This window comes from Thunnus thynnus, chromosome 1, assembly GCF_963924715.1.
Source record: "Thunnus thynnus chromosome 1, fThuThy2.1, whole genome shotgun sequence".
Taxonomy (NCBI): domain Eukaryota; kingdom Metazoa; phylum Chordata; class Actinopteri; order Scombriformes; family Scombridae; genus Thunnus; species Thunnus thynnus.
The window spans coordinates 27,411,571-27,432,570 of record NC_089517.1 but is presented as its reverse complement, the minus strand read 5'-3'; the positions used below and the strand labels follow the sequence as shown (position 1 = coordinate 27,432,570).

The window sequence follows — 21,000 nt, the reverse complement described above, 5'->3', positions numbered from 1 at the left end:
ATGCGTGCTAATACACAATAATGAATACACACATATGCGCACGCTCTCTTTTCTCTCTTCCACACACACAAACACACTTCACTGATTCGCTGTGATTGATTCAGGTCCGATGGAGCCGAGGTAACGGTGAGTGATGCTTCGTTATTAATGTATCCAGATGAGATAATTACTCAGCCCTTCTGCTCCTCTGCTGGTCAGCCAGTTAGTTAAACACGCGTCGGGGATTATGATGTCAGCCAGATTAAATGATCAATTACACGCACACGGCCGAGTGCATGCTCCCTCTCCTCTCTCTCCGAAAACACACACATAAATACACACATACAAACACATGGATATTGTGTGTATGTGTGTCTGCTGTGTGTCAGTTTACTGTATGTGTGCGTGTTGGTCAGTGGCTGGTTGGTTGGGGGCCCTGGCTTCTGACCTTGAGCTCAGGGGTCAGGCAGCAGACGGCCGGCCAGCTGGACATTTCCATCTCAAAGACCCTGAGGACCCCTCAGCCCTCTTGCGCACACACGCACACACACACACACACACACACACTACCTCTAAGATCCCCTCCCTCCCTTTACTTGTATCTCATTTTCTCCTGCTGTGGATGGTTGGATGGTTTATGAGTGCGGAGAAGCTACAGCCATTCATTTCTCCCTAACTGGGGGTCTAATGGAGAGGTCTACGCTGGAAACCTGAGCTCTTACTGAGTAATGAGCCGCCCTTTACTGTCCAGTATGTGTGTGTGTGTGTGTGTGTGTGTGTGTGTGTGTGTGCCGCCCTGAGTGTGTTTTTTCTGTGCATGTGCACTGCCCAGCCGGCTCTGTGCGGCCAGGCTCTGACCCTGTAAATGATGTCTCTCCTCCCCTCATCCACAGTGGCTCTTTACTGCTAATAACCTCTGATCAGATCTTAGATGGCAGAGCCCTCCACTGGGCCTGGACTACCTCCAGCCCACAGCCTGCTAATATGCTCCAATCAACCGTGGGCTTCTCTATTGGAGGTTGATATGCAATGATCCGCGGCGGGGATGGGTCACGCCCAACGCCCCCACATAGCCCCACCAAGCCCCACCGACTACCTCTGCCATCTCTGAAGGAGCGAAGGGGAGCAGAGCAGCAGGAGGGGGTTGGTGGGGGGGGCAGCCACTTCTCCACAGTCTAATGTAGTTAGGGCAGGGCCGATCAGTCATCCCGACCAATACTAACCATGTCGCTGGGCCTCTCCTCCCATCTTCTCCACACAGGAGCCACAGAGAGCAGCACTGTACATTTACCTGCAATTAGATTTGCCCCAGTATCCTGCTGGGAGTGATGGAGGCCCCTCAAACCCGGAGATGGCAACAACGCTCTCTCTTTGTGTGTTTGTGGGTGTGTGTGTGTGTACATTCATATACTGTATATGTACATTTATACATGCCTATGTGCATGTGTAATTGTATGTATGCGTGTGTATGTGTGTGTGATTGATGTGAACATATTTAGATACATGCACTTCGTACTTATAGACTGTGTGTATGTATACTGTATGTGCCCTTCAGTGTGTGTGTGTGTGTGTGTGTGTGTGTGTGTGTGTGTCAGTAACATATTAAGGACTAGTGCTGCTTGGTGACAGACCAGTAGTGTTTGCCTGGCCCTTTGCTAAGGTGGTAGATGGATAATGATTTAACCATTGAAGATTAGTGATCAGATGAAAACAATGGAGAGGCTGATAGCTGTCTCTGTCTGTTTACTTGGGCCCTACTGGGAACAGGACAGATCTCACATACAGACACACACCTTCACACACACACACACACACACACACACACACAGTTACGTTAGTTCAATCCCCTGTAGCCGAACTCAATGCTAAACTCATTGTAAGCATGAACACGACACAGGAGGACCTTAACTAGAGGTTTGTGTGTGTGTGTGTGTGTGTGTGTGTGTGTGTGTGTGTGTGCGTGCACTTGTATGAGCGACTGTGTGAACCTGTGCTGTGTAAACACATCTGCAGTTTCGGAGGGAGGCTCTCCGCCTCGTCAGAATGCACACACACAGATTCCATTCCCTCGTCCCTGAACCTCATCCCCTCCCTCCTGCTCTCCTCTCCTCGCCTCTCCTCTCCAATCGCTCCTTTCTTCACCTCCACCCCAGCTCCTCCTCCCCTCAGCCCCCCCCCCCCCCCCCCCCCCCTCCCCCTTCTCTGTGATTTACAGCTCCTGGCCCCTCCCCACACCTCAGCAGCACATTAAGAGCATTTAAACTGTGGCCGTTACTAAACAGGGGTCTTTATGGAGCCAGTCCACACATCTAAAGCCCATTACAGCTACATCAAAGCGGGATAACAATGACTAATGAACAATAGATATCATGAGAGACTGTGCCAAATCAGTATTCACTGTTGTAGAGAGGGTTTGTGTATGTGTGTGTGTGTGGGTGTGTGTGGTGGGCAATCAAAGCACTATTCATTTTTTTTCTCGCATAAAATGTGTGTCTGTTTATATCTCGAGTGTCTGTTTATATCTCGAGTATGTGACTCATGCGCACATTAATATGGTTTTAGTTGTATAACAGATCTATAATTGAATTTGTCAGCATGTTTTGCGTTCTTGTGTGTATTGGTCAATGATGGGATTTTATTAGACACTTGTGTGTGTGTGTTTGGGTGCATAATGGAGCCCTTTTATTCCAAAATTTTCCACATCTACTAAAAGCACAGTTTGTACCGGAAGTTTTAATGGTGCTTTCTTTCACCAATTGCATCTCTCTCTCTCTCTCTCTCTCTCTCTCTGTGTGTCTATGAGATGCTCACTGTCAGAATCACCAAACATGCTGCTTGGAGAGCATTTTTATCCATACACTATCATAAGTGCATACAGTGTTAGCTGGGATTAACACAGTGGGATCCAGACCTGTAACAACCCCCAAACACCAACTGGCAGCTTTAGTGCTTTACTCTATGTGTTGACCTCAACAGGACCACCCCTTCATTCTGACTTGGTGAGGCTTTGAGTTTGTAGAAGTGCAGTGGTATTTTGAAGGCTTCGCCCCGTTCCACAATGTTGAATGGAAAAGGTGGAAGCGCCGTCCGTAATCCCATAATGGCAGGTACATGATGACAGGGGAACCCATGTAATCCTCTTTTAGATGCAGCTATCATTGTCCCTACCCCGGCCACTTTCCCTACTAATCCCTCCTGCCCACCCCCCCCTCCCCCACATAACCCCTAAACACACACACACACACACACCCAAACACAAACATAGAAACACACCTGTGTATACAGCACTCATTGTGGTTGGTCATGATCAATGCAAACTCGTACATCACACAAAATAAATGCACAAAATTGACGACAAAGATCATCTGTTTCACATTTTGTCAACACACATGAACACATGACTCACAGACTGCACTCACCTGCACTGACTCTGAAGCACATGTTCAGCACACACTCATAATGCTTGCAAACAAGCAGATTGGAATAAATTAAATTAATCTCCTGGAGTAAAAATGTATTAATTTTAATAAGATTTGAAATATACAATATTTCCTCTGAAACTGCATATTAAAGGTATGCTTATAGTATATGGCCATTGCTGGACAACAAGCGAAGATACCAACAGGTAATACTGAAATCAAATTAGACAGTTGGAGGAGTGGAAACTGATAAAATAAGAGATACTGCTGGCATCATTGTAATCTTGGCCTCCAATTTCAGGCTGAAAGTTTTATTAGTTCAACATTTTTATTAAGGTTATCAACTGAAACCTATTGTGTTCATAATATGCTATTGTACAAACAAACAGAAACAAATATTGCACATGCAGCAGTTGGTTTTGTTTTTATTTCAAATACATTTGTGACAAGTTACGGATTAACTATTTTGTCTCTGCCTGATACTAAAAATTTGACATCACTGTGTATTCTCTGATTAATCTTGGCAGGATTTCAAACTAATTATTGGTTTTATTAGCAAAATATTTCTATTTGCCTGCAAAATATGGCAAAGTGTTTCCTTCAAAAAGTGTCAGTGAACAGTGAGAAAATGTAATGTCCATGTTGACTGAATGAGAGGTATGAGTCAGGCGTCAGGTGAGAATATGTAAAGTTGTATATTGAAGTTCATGAATAAGTTTATCTGTTAATATAAAGGTTTGGAAACATTGACCTCCTGCACCTTGTAACACACACCCTCATCTATGAAGTCTCTTTCCTTCTCACTCACAGAAACATACACATCAACACACACAGTTCCTCATACACACATGCTGAGACCTATTGTGCACAACGGTAAGCCGCTCACAGACATACACACATAGACACACACACAAAGGAGAAGACAGTCTCTTGTTGACATAAAATATATAATCCTTCCCCTTTCTGAGATATAGATTTTCAGGCACAAGTAAAGGACAGCAATCCTTGACCTAACCACTGAGCGCCTTGTTAAATCTGCACACACTGTGCACTGTGTGCACATCACTTTTAACAGGTGGAACCTAGTTATTAAATATGGCACTTCCTATAAGTGGCTGAGAGGATCTTAACTGATCAAGAGGGACATTCCTGTTCAAAGCATTATTAAAGTTTAAACAGGGATATCCACCTCTGAGCTTTTACACACTAATACTGTACTTGTGTTAAATCAGAGGACATCCTTTTAGAAATGTCTCTACTTGTTTTTTCTTAATAATGTGAACTTAATAATAAAATAACTCTGATAAATATATGTCTTATCTATAATTGTGGCAATGACACATTTAACAATTAAGAGAGCATTGTATCTTAACGTTTCATTTGGAACTTGGACAACTGGGAGAAGAGATTCATATGAAGATATAAGTCGATATACACCAAATTTAACTTTCACAACCGGAAAGACAATAAATTACATGTCAAATCACTAAAGTAAAAGCTAATAAAACTCATAAAAAACTAAAGGGCCTGTTTGTTTTTTAACAGTATACAATCTCCTCATATTATTGAGGATATTACATATCTGATCTATCATATTAGTTTTAAAGGCCCTGTAAATTGTGGTCAAACAATTTTGCCAAAATGCACAAGAAGTCCATAAAGTGCTCAGGAAAAATTGTAAATTTAAGTCTCTCCAATTACATGACATGATGATCTGCTGAAGGTCAGATGATATGAGTGAAAGCTCCTGAACAGCCATGAAATGGTGACAATGTTTATCAACAGCATTGAACATATTGAGTAACAGAGAGATAATTAAGAGTATTCAGTGCATATATAAATTACATTTTGCATTAAAAACATTTAAAAGGCCGCGCAGTAAACCATCTAACTGGGGTGTAAAATCAACAAACACATTTCACCTTATTTTCTGACACTGAAGAATTAATCCTAATAAAATCTTTCTATCTGTGAGCTGGATGCTCTATCTGCAAAAGAACAACCCCATGAAATCATCCTCCTTTTTTTATTTACCTTATAATCCTGTCCCCAGTGTGTATCTGCCAGCGCACTGACCACGCAGCCCTCAGGCCAAGAGGGTCGCCGACCCTTCACCCCTGACCCCCTCAGCTGGTCAAACTCTAACCCTGGGACAGATGGATAACGGACTCTATGCTTTATCTCCTCCTGACCACACTCTCCTTCTCCCTGCCCTCACCATAGCCTTTCCTATCACCTCTTGCTGCCCTTCCTCTTTTTTCCTTCATCTTGCCTGTCCTGCTCTTGATTGCTTAAACTCTCAGATCCACTGTCCACTTTCTGTGCGTTTCAACATTACTCCTCTTCCTCACTCCTCCCCTCTTCTACTGCTCTCATATTTTTCACCTGATTGCCTCTTTTTACCTTTACCCTTTTTATTTCCTCTCTCTAATCCATCCTTACCCAGGTGCTTCTTTTCTGCTGTGGTTATCAGCACTGTTTAATTCCTCTATAGGCTACATTTTGTGCAGCTGTAAGATTATCAGAATATGACAGAAGCATGTTTGAAAATATGACAACCTGTCACTGTGAGCTACTTTATTCAAACCATATGACTGCTATAAGTCATACAACAGGGCTTATATCTCATTATTCAGCATTCGATGACTCATGTCAAAACAAGACAAGGGATGACAGTTGTTTTGTTTCTGCAAAACTGTGCAAAACAAACAACATGATTTCAGTTTTCAGTTTTAAACTGTGATACAGAACAAAAATTCAACACAAAGGCACGGATACATAACCTCCAATGATGACAGAAAAATTAAATCAATTAAAGATTAAATATTAATTGTGGCATATAAATAGTTTAGTATATGATAGCCTAGACCCTGGTTGTGTGTGAGTTTATTTCACTAATAAAAAGGTATTTAAGTCTAAGTCATGGTCATGTAGACACAATCTACATCCCCCTGCAATCTGCATCACTACATTTACATTTTTATTTATCCTGCAAAACAACATTTTAGTTACATCTTAATAATAGTCAAGTATTTTCTCTCGTCTGTGTGTGTGTGTGTGTCTGTGTGTGTGTATGTGTGTGTGTGTGTCTGTTAATATATGGGATCATTATAAACATTTATGCAGCAAAGGAGCCTCTCGTGCCAAAGGGGCTGACGCTCAGGCGGATCGAACCTTTCGATTGATACTGAAACAATTTGCATACTGATTCTCTTTCAGTGCGCACGGATCCATAACAACACCGGCCAGCTATTCAAATGCGTCTGCATCGAGAAAAGCACGGAGAGAAGCACGGCACCGGAGAAGGAAAAGAGAGGCTTTTTTGCGGAACGGATAATTTGAGATTGGAAACGGAGACGCATGCAGCGGCTTAAGGATGTTTACCTCGCTCAGGATTTGGGACTCTGGCAGCTCTGGAGAAAGCTGGAAGCCGGAGGAGGAGGACGAGGGAGAGGGTGGGACGGGAAGAAACACACACACACACGGAGGAGACGCGCGGATGTGAGCGCATCCTCTGGGTTTTGTAACTCGTATGATGGAGTTAAAGAGTTGATGTAAATTGATGTTCGAGCCCTGTCGTTTTGTGCGCTGGTGTATGGGAGTGAGCTGGGCGGCTGTTAAAGATGCATGACAGAATAGGATCCTGCGGTAAAGTCGGGGACTACAGTGTGAGCGTGTGTGTGTGTGTGTGTGCGCCGTTCGTGCATGTGTGTGTGTGTGCGCGCGCGCGCGTGTGTGTGTGTGTGGCGCAGAAGAAGAGGAGTTTAAATGCAGACATTTTGCACCCTGGCACCCTGTTGAGAAGAGACGTGGACAAAAAGAGTGCTGTCCAAGTCGAGCATCAGACTGTTTCTCTGTAGCTTGATGCGTCTGCACATAAACTTACAGCAGCTGCGACACATTTCAACCTAATATCTGCATACTGTCATCAGATTATGGCCAAATAGGTTGTCTGAAGGATAGTTTCCTTAATAAAAAAAAGTCGTCTTTATTAAATACAGTTATTCTAATGTAGTGCCAAGCCCACTGTGGCCAATATTATAACGGATTACCAATTGATTTTCTGCACAATGCAGCCCTGCCTGTGTATAGTCAGGTTGTGGTATTTTCTATAATGCAGGCTTAATTTACTGAAAGTTGCCTTTATATTAAGACACAAACAAAACTATCGCTGATAATGGTTAATTGGTGCAGTGTGATTAACTGTAGCTGTGCACACACACAGTTCAGGATTCAGACAAAGCTATTCAGTTCAGTAAAAAATAAATTCAATGTAAATGTATTTATGTGAAGCAGAAAAGTGTTTCTTCTGAGAGACGAGCGTGTATTTGTTTATTTGAGGCGCAGAGACAACGATGCACCGGAAAAAACATGTTGTCAAGTCTCTTATTGGAAATCAGCCCCACCCTCACGTCAATACCAGATGGAAAAATGTTTATCTAATTTGACGCAATAAGTAAAGTCTTATGGTTTAAAAAAATCCCTAATTATTGGGCCCAAAATTCGAGAGGAAAGCCCTATTTTAATTTGAATGTATTTATAGAGGAAAGCTGCAAAGTTAAAACTGTGAAAATCGTTCTTTTTGCCAGTAACCATGGCAATAATTATAACCAATCCAATTATCCTAACAGATTCCCAGTGTGTCAAATATTTTCAATGAGCAGTGAGAATTGATCCAACAGCAGGACAGAATATTTTACTTACACGCTTAAAACATGCAGAAATAAGGAAACCAAAAAAATATATAACACATATAAAAAATATATATCTGAACTGAAGTTTTTAGAAAACTCAACAGACATTTGGAGAACGCTTTTTAATTTCCCCAAAGCCGCAGTGTGTCTGAGTAAGAAGTCATTTGAATTGGAGGTGCATCACTGCTGGGGCTGGTTTGGCTATCGTTAACACGGTTTTGTTGTCATAATTGGAGTCTCGCCAAAGTTACAGGGAGTAATTGGGCGGCATATGGACACCTTAATGTAAAGTGATGCCTTATTAATTTCACATGAGTGCACGAATCAGAGCAAGTGACGCGGAATAACACAAGGGAAGAGGCAGTTGATTTACCCGTGAGCAAGGCAGCAGGTACGGCATCTGCTGCTCGGCCATGATGGCATTTTATTAATTAGGGAGGAAAGAAGTAAATTCCTTAATCAAAGAGAAGAAACTTCAATCAGTCATTTTATAAATATAGATATGGAGGTTTATTCATTCCTGTTTGTTCAGGTTATTCGCTCGTGATTTTACTTAGAAAACTTGAGGCAGTTCGTCTCAAATGCTCTTATAAGGGATTTACAACTGTAGAAGCTTAAAACGGAGATGATCTCTCTTTAGGTCTTAATGTTATCTCGGCTTGTTGTCTGATAGCTGGTTGTCAGTGAAATAACATTTCTCTAATTAACGTTGCTTGTTTTGACCCTTAGAATAAAGCAAAATATATTAAAACAGCGTCATATTTTAATTTATATAAGCAAGCTCGTGGCTTTTCCTTTAAGAAATAAGTCTTGCTCATTTAAATAATAGCATAACTCAAATATAAAATAATCTGTATTTATATATAAAATGTTACGAAATACATATAAAAAACGTATATTTTTAGGTTTGTTTATTCCGACAAATCAAAGCTTTAGCCTGAGTTCCTCCAGGAATTATAATTGTATTCAGTATTGATTGGCGCGGTGTGGTGTGTTTTCAAGGCCTATACTTCAAATATGCTGTAAAGGCCAGTCACCAGCACTGCAACGCACATATTTTTTAGAAAACAGCGCAGAGAAGGAATCATTTCATATATTTGCAGGTATTTTAAACGTTCATCATATTTGTATTTCCCACAAAAAAAATAAATCTTGATTTTTCGGATGTATTTAAGAATAAATCATATAATCTAGATTTAGAGAGGCACCATATTAATGGAACTCAAGACTTTAAAGGTGAACCAATAAATTAGTTTATGGGTTCAAAAGGATAAAGCGAGAGCAGTCTGATTTATTTTCAAAAGGCTAATTCAGTTTCCACATGCATCTGCCCTCGTGTCATATGGCTTCATCCGCCGTAAATGTCCATATAAGCCAAGCTCAAGGAGCCTCATTTATAAAAGTTTAGTTTCACCAGATGCCATTTAGTAAAGGCTTTTTTCTTAAACAAGCCATAATTGTCGTTTTCAACATCTATAACGCTTGCAACGCTGTGTCACTTTGCAGAGCTGCCGAAATATTGATCCACTGTCCTCTCTGCGAGGCATTATATTGTTTCAGCTCGGATATGCTGCTGCGGGCTTCACAGGAATGATGCCCCTGATTAATAATCAGTGTGAAACCTGTAAGTAATTGACACGGTGCCTTTAGGTGCCCGTTCCTGTCAACAAAACGCACGGCCTGGCTTCACTTTGCTCTGGCACAGACTTTTTTATTATTATTAATTTGGGGTTAAACTCGGCTGGCACACTCTGCTCTGCATATCCGAGCGTGTGTGTTGGATCTGCGAAGCTCTGCAGCGCTTGTTGGTCTCTCCCTGTGTTTCCTTTGTACTAATTGAATTGAATTCCGCTTGCAATGCATCCTCTTTCAGGAGTGCTCAGAAAACCGTGTCCCTTATATTCTCTGCAAAAGCAAATGTCACCGGCTCGTAGGGCCAGGCCTATCTCGGCACAATGGCCATAGAGAGCCAACACACATAAACACACATCTCAGGCCGTGCAGACATGGCAGGAGCCTATCGATCCGTATGAGAATGTGTAGATGAGGTTTGCTGCCATGTAAGGCCAAACCTTGGCCTTTCATATTCCTCTCCTTCTACATGTCGTTTGTCTCTGTGTGTCTGTCGAAATGAAAACATAATAACTCGAGCCACACTTGGAGAAAGAGAGTAGGCTGATTTAATTTTACTTAATAAGGTCAAACTGGGTGTACTCTAAAAATCTGCATATTAGGGGATGCAAATTTAAAAAAAAAAATTGGATTCAAATTAAAGTGTAGGGTTCCTATTAACGCGGTGCTCTTCATCAACTGTTTTAATATTAATATGTAATTATACTCTCAGTGTTTTTGTTTCGCTGTTGTATTTGCTTGCCTTTATAAAGTCTATTATGTGCACTGGACTACACGGTTGGACAGCCACACTTCGAGGAATTAGTGTCCTTTTGTCTCGACACACGTCACACACACGCCGTTGACATTGACTTCACATCAGAGACAGTTTAACTTCTTCTCTTTTTTTTCTTTTCTTTTATTTAACTCGTTCAACCGAGCGCTGGGCCTATTGTGGGGACCCTGACAGATGCGGGGCCCCTAGCAGGTCCAGGACAGGGAAAAGTCTGAAAGGTTAATCTGTCCCCCCGCAGATGTTGGCTTTGGGAGTCTTGAAGCGTCACCTTTGACATGTCCCTCATTCAGCAGGGGGTCCAGCAGGACACTGACCGCTGCAAGCTGTCACCTCGGCCGGCTGAGGACGCTCTGCGCTACCGCTCTATTAAGCTAAACGGCCCCTGACATGTAAGCAGGGGCCGGCTTTTATCAGGCTTGCAGGTTTGGGAGTTTGACACTCACGCAGCATGATGCTCTACAATAACACAGAGACATCAGTCCTGTTATGTGTCAGCCTGTCATTTTCCTCCATGGCCTTGGATTTTAAAGAGATGCTGTGAATGTGTGTATTCGTCTTATTTGGACGTCTCTGTCAACAAAAATAAAATTCCTCTTTTGTGTAAATAAAAAAACAGATGTGTTGGTGTTTTTTTATATCATAGCGTATAAGCCATTTTTTTAATAGTTAAATAATTCTCAAATTTCATATTTAAATGTGCTTCATGTCCAAATAGGACAAGCGTGTGCGCGTCCCCACGTACCTACAAGTGCATGCGCATGCACTCACACACACATACTGCTAGGCTTGGTTCGTTAAGCCTAATGGTTGAACAATAGACACATCTGCTCATCTTTTTCTATCAAAAGAGAAGGTACTACAGTCTTCCTCGTTTGGTTAAACCGCCACATACTTGGCAGGGCTGTGGGGGCAGGGTGGTGCAGCTGAAGTAGCCTAATAATGAAAGAATGGATCCATGTGATGTCTATGAATATAACTTTACTGGCAGCCCTGTAGCTACTAATTAAATTATAATGCTTTGTTGCAATTTGTTGTGCCTCTTCTTTTTCTTTTTTTTTGCTTCCTGCTTAAGAATTAGGCTATGTGTGTTTTCATTGGAGGTTTTGAATCCTAGACCACACTAGTTAAAAATCAACTCCAAATGAACCCGGAAGTTTAGACTACTTCATTTGCACTTAATAATTTAAGGAGGACTGAAGGTAAAGCCTCATTATAGCCCTAATGAATTTAACATTTTCTAAATAGCAATTGACAATTAAACATTAAACGCTGCATCCAGCCCATTTCCATGGGTCGATTCTGTGAGGATTTTATTAGAGATCCGTCTATTTGCATTTTTTAACATTTCAGTAAAGGCCATAGGCTGCTGAATATGGGTTATCGGGGAGAGCAGCTTTTAGCAGGTGGTTTGATACCTCCCTTCCTTAATAAGGTAGCTGACGTCAGAGCAATGTGGCGGTGGATGTGCGCGTGAGAGAGAGAGAGAGAGAGGGAGAGAGAGAGAGAGAGAGAGAGAGAGAGAGAGAGAGAGAGAGAGAGAGTATGGGAGGAGATGGGTGTCCCTAGTGCGCATGTGTAGACGGTGATCTGTGCTGCGGTGGAAGAGTGGTTGGAGACACACAACTAGAGAGATGGCGCGGCACCCGACCGGAGCGCAAGGACAGCTGGTTGGCGGTGGGGGGGCTTGAATTATAAAGAGAATCAGGAAATTAAGAAAAAGAAAAAAAAACACAAAAATATAACGGAAAAAGGATTCGGAAAAGGAGTTTCCATTCTGCAAAATAGCGTCAGAGGTAAGAGAAAAATCAAATAGGTGAATATAAGGACAGCGATAAGAGAGGAGGCTGCTGCAAGAAGAAGAAAAAAAGCAACAAAAGAAAATTGAACTTTACTGGACGTGAAGACTTCTGGACATCAGCTAACTGCGGTAGGTCAGATAGATGGTTTGTCCACAGCGCTGCCCGGATCATGAACGCACAGCTGTCGATGGAGAATATTGGCGACCTGCACGGAGTGAGCCATGAGTCCGTGTCCGGTCACGGAGAGCTGCTGAGTGGCCACAGTCCGCATTCCCGTCCGAGCCCCCGGGGTCTGAGCCACCGCGCTATGGGCATGGCGACCCTGCTGGACAGTGGAGACTATCACCCCGGCCACCATGGACACCTGCATCCAGCCATCAGCATGTGTGAAGCCCCCCCTGGCATGAGTGCGAGCAGCACTTACACCACCCTAACCCCCCTGCAGCCCTTACCCCCCATCTCCACGGTGTCCGACAAGTTTCCTCCCCATCATCACCACCACCATCCCCATCATCCTCACCCTCATCCCCACCAGAGGATCGCCGGAAATGTCAGCGGCAGCTTCACGTTGATGCGAGAGGACCGGAGTCTGGCTCCTATGAACAGTCTGTATCCCGCATATCATCACAAGGATCCCTGCATGGGCCAGAGCCTCTCCCCTCTGTCTGGTTCCGGTCTGGCCAGCATACACACAACCCAGGCCGGCATCCCGCCCTATGCTCATCCCGGTGCCGCCATGCCTGGTGAGAAGATGCTCACCCCCAGCGGGTTTGAGGCTCACCATCCGGCCATGCTCGGCAGACACACGGAGCAGCACATGAGCTCCTCAGCGGGTATGGTACAAATCAACGGCCTCCACCACCACCCGCACGCCCACCTTGGCGCGCAGGGGCACGGCCAGGGGCCGGTGAACAGCCGGGAGCAGGCCTCCGGGCTCCGGCAGCAAGGGGGCGGCGGTGGAGCGGGTGGTGTTTCTGGGGGACAGATGGAGGAGGTGAATACCAAAGAGGTGGCGCAGAGGATCACCACGGAGCTGAAGCGCTACAGCATCCCTCAGGCCATCTTTGCCCAGCGGGTCCTGTGCAGGTCCCAGGGGACTCTGTCCGACCTGCTGAGAAACCCCAAACCCTGGTCCAAGCTCAAGTCCGGCAGAGAGACCTTCCGTCGCATGTGGAAATGGCTGCAGGAGCCTGAGTTCCAACGCATGAGTGCGCTCAGGCTCGCAGGTGAGCGAAGCCTCGGTAAAGCCCCCCCTTTTTTTGTTTTCATCTTCTGAATGTGACGCTTGAACAGGAGCGTTGATTCAGCACAGAGGAACATTGACCCTGAACGCTACCTTTTATAAAGCAACGGACAGGTCAAGTGGGTTGGGAACCAAAAATGCTCTTGTAGTTTTTTTCATGATGGAAGAAAAACACTAAACATGTTCCAGCAATTGAAGTGGAATTTAAAACCACATCAGGGTAGCATTCAGGGAAAATGTTCCCTCTAGGCTGAAAGTCTAATAATTCACCAAAATAACTTGTCATTATTAATCTTTCCACTTTTACTCGTTATAAAATATCCTGGAAGTCTTGATAGAAAATGATGTTAGATGAAGGCAAGAACTAGGCCATGTTTTAGGGTCTGATGACCTGACGACCCTGGTTTCTTGTGATGGGGAGAGGGAGGGTCTGTTGGATGGACAAAATCAAACACAATACAATATGTTAAACAATATCTCTATTCTCTAAGTTTGAGGAGCGCTTCGACGAGTTGATGCCCAATCAATACGCGTCCCTTTTCTGTCTCTACACTGATTTTGGGGTTGTGTGAAACAAGTGCTCATGTCATTTTACCTCAAAATATCGACCGCTGGATTGTGTGCGTAAGTTGATCCTTCGCCCAGAAATCGTTAGGAATGTGTTTATTTTGGTGTAGATGCAACTGATCAGCCTTTTTGGTGTTGCCCTTGGTGTAAACAGAGAGCGAGAGGAAGGTGTGTGTGCACGTGTTCTTGAGAGTGTGTAATAAACTAAATTTAAATGTTAATGCCAGTGGAATGGGCTCACTTTGGTCAAATTATAGTCCTTAATTCTTAATTTCAGACGGCTCCAAATAGAATAGAATAGAATAGAATAGAACAGAATAGAAAAGAGCATGTGTTTATGATTTGGTCGTAAACTAACCCTGACTGAGGTTTCTCTAATTAACTGATAGACCTCTGTATTAATTTGTCCCTGAGGTACACACGAGTCAATTAGGGCGCGCGGTGAGGTCCATATCGGACGTGCGCGTCAACAGACATCCAATGGATTTTAATAATAATCAATGACCTACAAATGGGCTTTTTGGCTTTTGAAAAGTGAGGCTGTGGCTCCATAGTGGAAAGTACGTGTAGTTGAGTATGTGTGGGTGGGTGGGTGAGTGCGTGCGTGTGCGCACGTGAGTGTACTCGCAATTGATTATTTTTCAGTTTTCCCATCTGCTGCTGTGTGGAGGGGTGTGTGTGTGTGTGTGTGTGTGTGTGTGTGTGTGTGTGTGTGTGTGTGTGTGTGTGTGTGTGTGTGTGGAGGGGGGTGTTGGTTGAAGATGAGGTTTTTATCACTGACTTTTGAAAATGAGTGAAAAAACTAATTGAATTTTTGAATGCTGTTTTTGTATTTGATCATCATTCGATTATTAGTGTTAACTTCCATGTGTGAAACCTATAATTGGAGCAAAAATCTGATCAGTATCCTATTGATGAGTATTGATGCTGCTTTGATTTTTTTTTAAGTAAGAGATATTTATAGTGGCTATACATAGAAAATAAATATCTCAGGCCTGCTTTATTTACATTTTTCCTCTTCAGCTTCTCTTGAACACATTATATCATGTTTGAACTTTTTATTTAAAAAAAAAAAACTACTAAACTACTAAAACTACTCATAAATAGAAATGACAAAAACAAACATTTCAAATATAAAATGCTGGCTTTTGTCAAAAAGTGCACCAAAAACAGGTTAAGAGTGGCACATTTACAGTTAAAAACTAAATTAATTTGGAGAGAAAAGGCTGAGCGCCATTTTATTGATCCGTTCGTTTCGAGGTGAACTAGATATGTGATCGTGTTCTGAAGTAGACGTGATATACTTATTGATTTCAGGCTTCTGAAATTAATCTCGGGCCTTTTCTCTTTTTCCCACGTATTCAATTACCCATATCAATGTGCTTGAATAGAATAGAATAGAATAGAATAGAATAGAATAGAATAGAATAGAATAGAATATAAGTAGGCAGGCTGTTTGGCACAAGACAGAATAAACGAGTTCAAAAAAGTGAGGTCTATTTAAATTAAATTAATTAAACAGATGTAATTGTTCAACATAAGCTGTTTTTCTGGTGTTTTTAGAATTACAGGTGAACATGTATCTGTCTACAGTGGGTTAAGATGCATATTCTCGTTAGAATAGGCAGAGAGTTTGTTTTCTAGTTGAATATTTGCAGCATTTTCTAGCACTGAGGTCTGTTTGTTGTTCTCTTGTGCTCTGTAAGATTATGAAACGCAGGACTATCGTCACAGTGTCAGTAGGCCCAGTGTGTGCAGTGTGTTTGAGTGTGTGGAGTTATCTCTTCTGTGTTTTTAATGATTAGCCGGGAGCAGCAGCAGTGTGTGTGTGTGTGTGTGTGTGTGTGTGTGTGTGTGTGTGTGTGATTAGCCTGATAACGAGGCCGTTGTTATGTCCCTTGCTCCTGGGAAAGCTGCCTCTCTGGCCGGGCCTCCTCTGCCGGCCTGGCCCGGGCCGCTCTGTGGTGGCTCCTGCTGTCTGAGTGGCCTTCACTCCTGCTGATTTATAGCAGCTCGTACACGAGGAGCTCCGACTCTCTGTTAATATTTACCAGCGCTGGAGACACCGTGCTCCTCATACTCACAATTACTCCAGTTTATGGTCATGCGGACAGGGCGCTGCACTGTACTTTAGCACACATCTGAGAAAGTGTTTACTAAAATGAGGTTACAAGGTGGGATCGGCACAATCAGCTTTAAGTATATTGATTTAATAATTATGTTTATTTTAATCTGTCCCTCATGAAGCTTACTGTTTACTGCTACTTTGGGAAGGGAATGATACACGAAAACTAAAGACCGAACTTATACGAATGCCATAGTTAAGAAGTAATAAGCCAATTTAAACTCACTATTGACTACATAAAAAAAAAATCCTCATGTAATACAGAATTGTAATGCAGTCATTTTTATGGTGAAGTGATACGCATAGAATTGTTATTTGGGTAATTTGTTCCCAGATTCTGCATGGGTTTTGTTTGTTTATTTAATTGTTTTCCTCTGGGCATTGTTCTGTTTTGAGGTTTTCTAATTAAAGGTTTTATTCACCCGGTGCATTTTGCAAAATTAATCAGCACTGGTTTAAGAATTGCTTTGTGGTTAGAATATGCCGTCCATTAATTTCCCCTGTGAGTCCATATTAGGCCTCATTCCAGCAGCCCACGCCTGCCCCCTCCTGGTCCCTGCTCACTAAGGAACCTCGTTCTAAAAGGGGTGAATCAGAGCTTGTGAAGTAAAAATAAATAAATAAAATAAGCTGATGTCAGGTTTAATTTCCCATCAAACAGATTCCCAAGGACGTCTTTCAAATATTAGATGATCTGTAGTTCATTTTTCCAGAGATGTTTGTTGAAGCGCCCCGTTTGCTTTCAGCACCGTGGACAGCGCTCATTGTTTCCTGGCTGACAGGCTTCCTGTCTGTCTGCTCTCCACCCGGGCCCGCGGTGCTCTAGCTCTGGTCCGGGGGGGCCACCGGGGGTTTGTGGGGCAGCATGGGGTCAAAATGAAGAAGAGTGTAATTCCACTGTCATTTCCCATGCACCCTCACGGTTTGCCCAATGAAAGAGTGTCTGGGTATTTGGAACTGAAATGCCACTGCTTCTACCTACCTACATGATTGTTATACCTAACAGCAGAAAATCTTCCAAGATAGGTGCTTATAAGGCAGAAAATGTCATATAAACATATTTGGTCATTTACACTTTATGCCTAAAATATGCATGACTGAATATAGTTTTGAGATATCAGTGTTTTAATTTAACTCGCTGCATCAGCTTGTTTTGCCAATTAACAGAAGTTCAACCAGAGCATTAAAATGTGCTGCTGTTAGGATGCGTTGGGAGGTATATTGTTGATGTCAACTGATATTAACTTTTCTTAAGAGGAAAGAAGTAAGAGAACATAAAAAGAAAGTGTCTTTCCTGCAGGGTAACACATTACAGTTATGAAAAATCAGTTTTTCAACTGAGATCTTGGTGTTATACACAAGTTACACAAGTTATGACAATTCGAAAACAATACTGGTATCAGCTTAACGTTCATTTTACTGCTGATTTGAAGGATTGTGGAGTTACCGTTTTTTATCTTTGTTTCTCGTGTCAAATTAGCAATAGAAAGTAGTGTGGTCTTAATAGTAAAATCCACTGAATTATCTTGATATAAGCATCTATGAAAGGTTTAATATGTTTTGCACCTGAATTTGTACTCCACTAGAAAAAATCAGATCCAGAAAAAAATGCAAATCAGGATTGTTTTTGGTCAAAATGGGGTTGGACAATGTCAGATATTTTTATTGTATTTTAATAATCATATCAGTGTCCCAATAAGAATGAAAACTTGCAGACTTGTAGGCTAAGCTCCACTAAGATAATTCATGGGTCAGTTTTTTATTCAGCATTTTTTCAGTCAACCCAGACAGAAAAGATTCTTATATCAGTTTTCAATTGTAACTCATTTTTACACAATTATCCTCTACCCTTTCTCACAAACACACTCTCTCTCTCTTTGTCTGTCTGTCTCCACAGCATGTAAGCGTAAGGAACAGGACCACGGCAGAAGTGAGAGGGGGAACGTGAGCAAGAAGCCCCGGCTGGTGTTCACAGACGTGCAGCGGCGGACGCTCCACGCCATCTTCAAGGAGAACAAGCGTCCATCAAAAGAGCTGCAGGTCACTATTGCCCAGCAGCTGGGCCTCGAGCTGGCTACAGTCAGCAATTTCTTTATGAACGCACGCCGCCGGAGCCTAGATAAGTGGGTGGACGATGGCTCCGGTCACTCAGTCAACTCTGGCCCCAACGCCTGCACCAAAGCCTGAAGATGGACTGATTTGACCAACTCATGGACTGACTCAACCTCGGTGGAAAAGCTTTAAAACTTAAGAGAAACAAAGAGAAACTTAAAAAGACCTTGAAGCAACGTTTTGCCCTTAAACCTGTACTATATTGATATTTATAGTATCCAAAGATGAAAAAACAAACCAAAGACTTCTTGTTTGACCTGCTTTGAAATGTTTGTTTCAGCAACACATTTATGTGTAACATACTGCAAAAAGACTATAGTTTTACCCCCCCCCCACACACACACTCACTGTCACTGGTCTCTAGCTTTACTACAACCCCCCCTCCCTACGCCTCCCCACCCAGTATCAATCTATCATTCGCCATCCTTATCTTTAATCTGATTGGTTGGTTTTAATGATGGGTCCCTAAATGGAGGTTTAATCAGCCTGTTGGCAGCCTGATCTGCAGCTGTCCACACCCTTGAAAAACAGCCAGAATGTGGAGCTCCGGTGGGATTGGCCAATCAACGGAAAAAAAATCCTACAGGAGCGACTGGATTGTTGTGCAACCTTTTCGGATCGGTGGACTGTCTGTCTATCTGTCTGTCTGTCCAGCTGTCTGTCTTTCCATCAAGCATTCCAGACAGACAAGAAAATGCCCAGCGTAGACTGCTAACCCAAAACCAAATCCCAACCCTGAACCCAAAACCAAAACCTCAACCCACATGGTAGTGCTTTCTTCCAACATGCTGAAGCGTTGAATAATTTAAAAAGAGAAACCAAAGCCTTCTACACCCTGAAGCCTCTCATGCAACTTAGAAATAAAACCACTAAATAACCTGCTAAGAAGTAATTGACCAAAGAGTATATTTTGTAGTTGATAATCTAATAAGTATTTTTACCTCATCTCCTCCCTTACCTCCCAAAACAGACTGTTAGTTAGGAGCCACGAAGAAGAGAATGTTACTGTTCATGGTCCTTACAACATTTGAGTCGTATTTTTATTTATGTTCCCTGCAAAAGGAAATACTATATGACACAACCCTGAAAATTAACTATTTACATTTGCCTTATCGTTGCCTTCTTGAATCAAACTAAATATTCCAGTTATATCTTCACAATCAGCCTCGTGAATGTTACTGTAAATGCTCATTGTGAAGATGAATCATAACATATCCCTCCTTTCCTGTAAGTCTGTTTAGCTAACGCCTAACACAGGTTTAACTCTAGTTGATGTGCTCAAATGCCAGCAGCTGGAAAACAAAGACTAACCCATTCAGTTGTATGTTTTCTCTGTAAAGGTGAAAACACAAGATGCTGGCTCCCATGTTTCATGTGTGGTCTTGACACTGTGAGGGGGACAGAGGGCCTCGGATGTTTTTTTTTTTAAGTCAAATTGTGTCACCACCTTAATAATAAGCATTCAGCGTCCCCATGCTCTTCATATGTATTTGATTTTATCTCCTCATCAAAGATGTTGGGTGTAGGGGATGATATCAATGACCAAATCATTTTCCGGCGCTTACACAGCAATGTCAGCTCGTCACCTGAATACGAAAGCACCCCACCCTGTTCGCCGATCCCCAGCCCCCATCTTGCCTCCACTCTCTCCTGGTAAGCTATGCATTTCAGCACTAGGAGGAAAGCACTACACAGGGCTGGCCCAGGGCAGCGTAACATATTAGATATATTAGCTGGCCCCTTGCCGTCATCCTCCTCAAGGCCAGGGTTAGCAGCTCTACATTCATCAGAACAAGCGCTGAAGGAGAGGCCAGGGAAAGAGAGCTGCTTCTTCATCTCCGAAAGAAAAAACCAAAAAGATGACAAGAAACAAAAAAAAAAAAATGTGTCAAGACCTGCTGATGTTTTATAGTGTGAACCAAAGATGCTACCTCACTCAAGTTCCATACGTGATTTCTATCACTTTGATGATACCAAAGATAACCAAAGATTTTTTCTCATTGCACGGCCTCTACGAGTGGTGTTAAAAGATGTTGTATGTCTCCCCTCCCCCCATCTCCTCTCTCTTCCCCTTCTCCTTTCTTCTACCCTCTCCCCCCCGCACCCACCCCCCACCCCCCACCTGCACTCAACCCATGCACCCCTGCTATGCGTGCTCTTGCTTCATCTGTGCTCTGATTACAGCTCCATAGATAGTCATGCTGATATAGCTATAGGCAGATATGCTGATCTAGCCATAGATACACACAACCGGCCATGCAGGTGCCTGCGGGGTACAGCTCTCGCTAGCAGCGTGATCAGTCTTTCTTTGTGCTTGTTAGCAATACAAAAGCATACATTTGTACCACTTTGTTGGCATAAAAAGGTACAAGCTGACATTGTGGCAAACAAAAAGATATGTAAAATTAAAGTTTTAGTTCGGTTTATGAATAATTTCAAAGTAATCTATGTGGATTTGATGGAGAATCCCGCTAGAGTGTCTTTTCTCTGCAGCTTTATTTCCACTTGGCCCTGCCTCTTAGTGTGTATCTATAGGTTGATAAAAATGATCCAACAAATAAGTCAGACATCTTTACATGACAATAGGCAGACAAGCTGACATAGCCATGGGCAGAATTGTTGACTCAACTATAGGCAGACATGTTCCTGAAAGTA

General features: G+C 42.7%; 1 protein-coding gene across 2 annotated transcripts; it reads left to right on the top strand.

The window, feature by feature from the left end:
• Nucleotides 1-11,414: 11,414 nt before the first annotated feature.
• Nucleotides 11,415-20,268, top strand: onecut1 (one cut homeobox 1). 2 transcript variants are annotated; one of them, XM_067594005.1, is made up of 2 exons: nt 11,415-13,524; nt 18,131-20,268. In XM_067594005.1, exons 1-2 carry the CDS (start codon nt 12,468-12,470, stop codon nt 18,418-18,420), a joined length of 1,347 nt encoding a protein of 448 aa, XP_067450106.1. In that variant the 5' UTR covers nt 11,415-12,467; the 3' UTR covers nt 18,421-20,268. The 2 variants fall into 2 exon arrangements, with proteins under 2 accessions (XP_067450106.1, XP_067450097.1); XM_067593996.1 differs by having other exon boundaries at nt 11,415-13,539.
• The last annotated feature ends 732 nt before the right edge of the window (nt 20,269-21,000 follow it).

Bases quoted from the DNA above. Each gene is read 5' to 3' on its own strand.
- onecut1 (XM_067593996.1), top strand. From the start codon at position 12,468: ATGAACGCACAGCTGTCGATGGAGAATATTGGCGACCTGCACGGAGTG. The intron at 13,540-18,130 runs GTAAAGCCCCCC...CTGTCTCCACAG, and splicing joins CGCAGGTGAGCGAAGCCTCG to CATGTAAGCGTAAGGAACAG.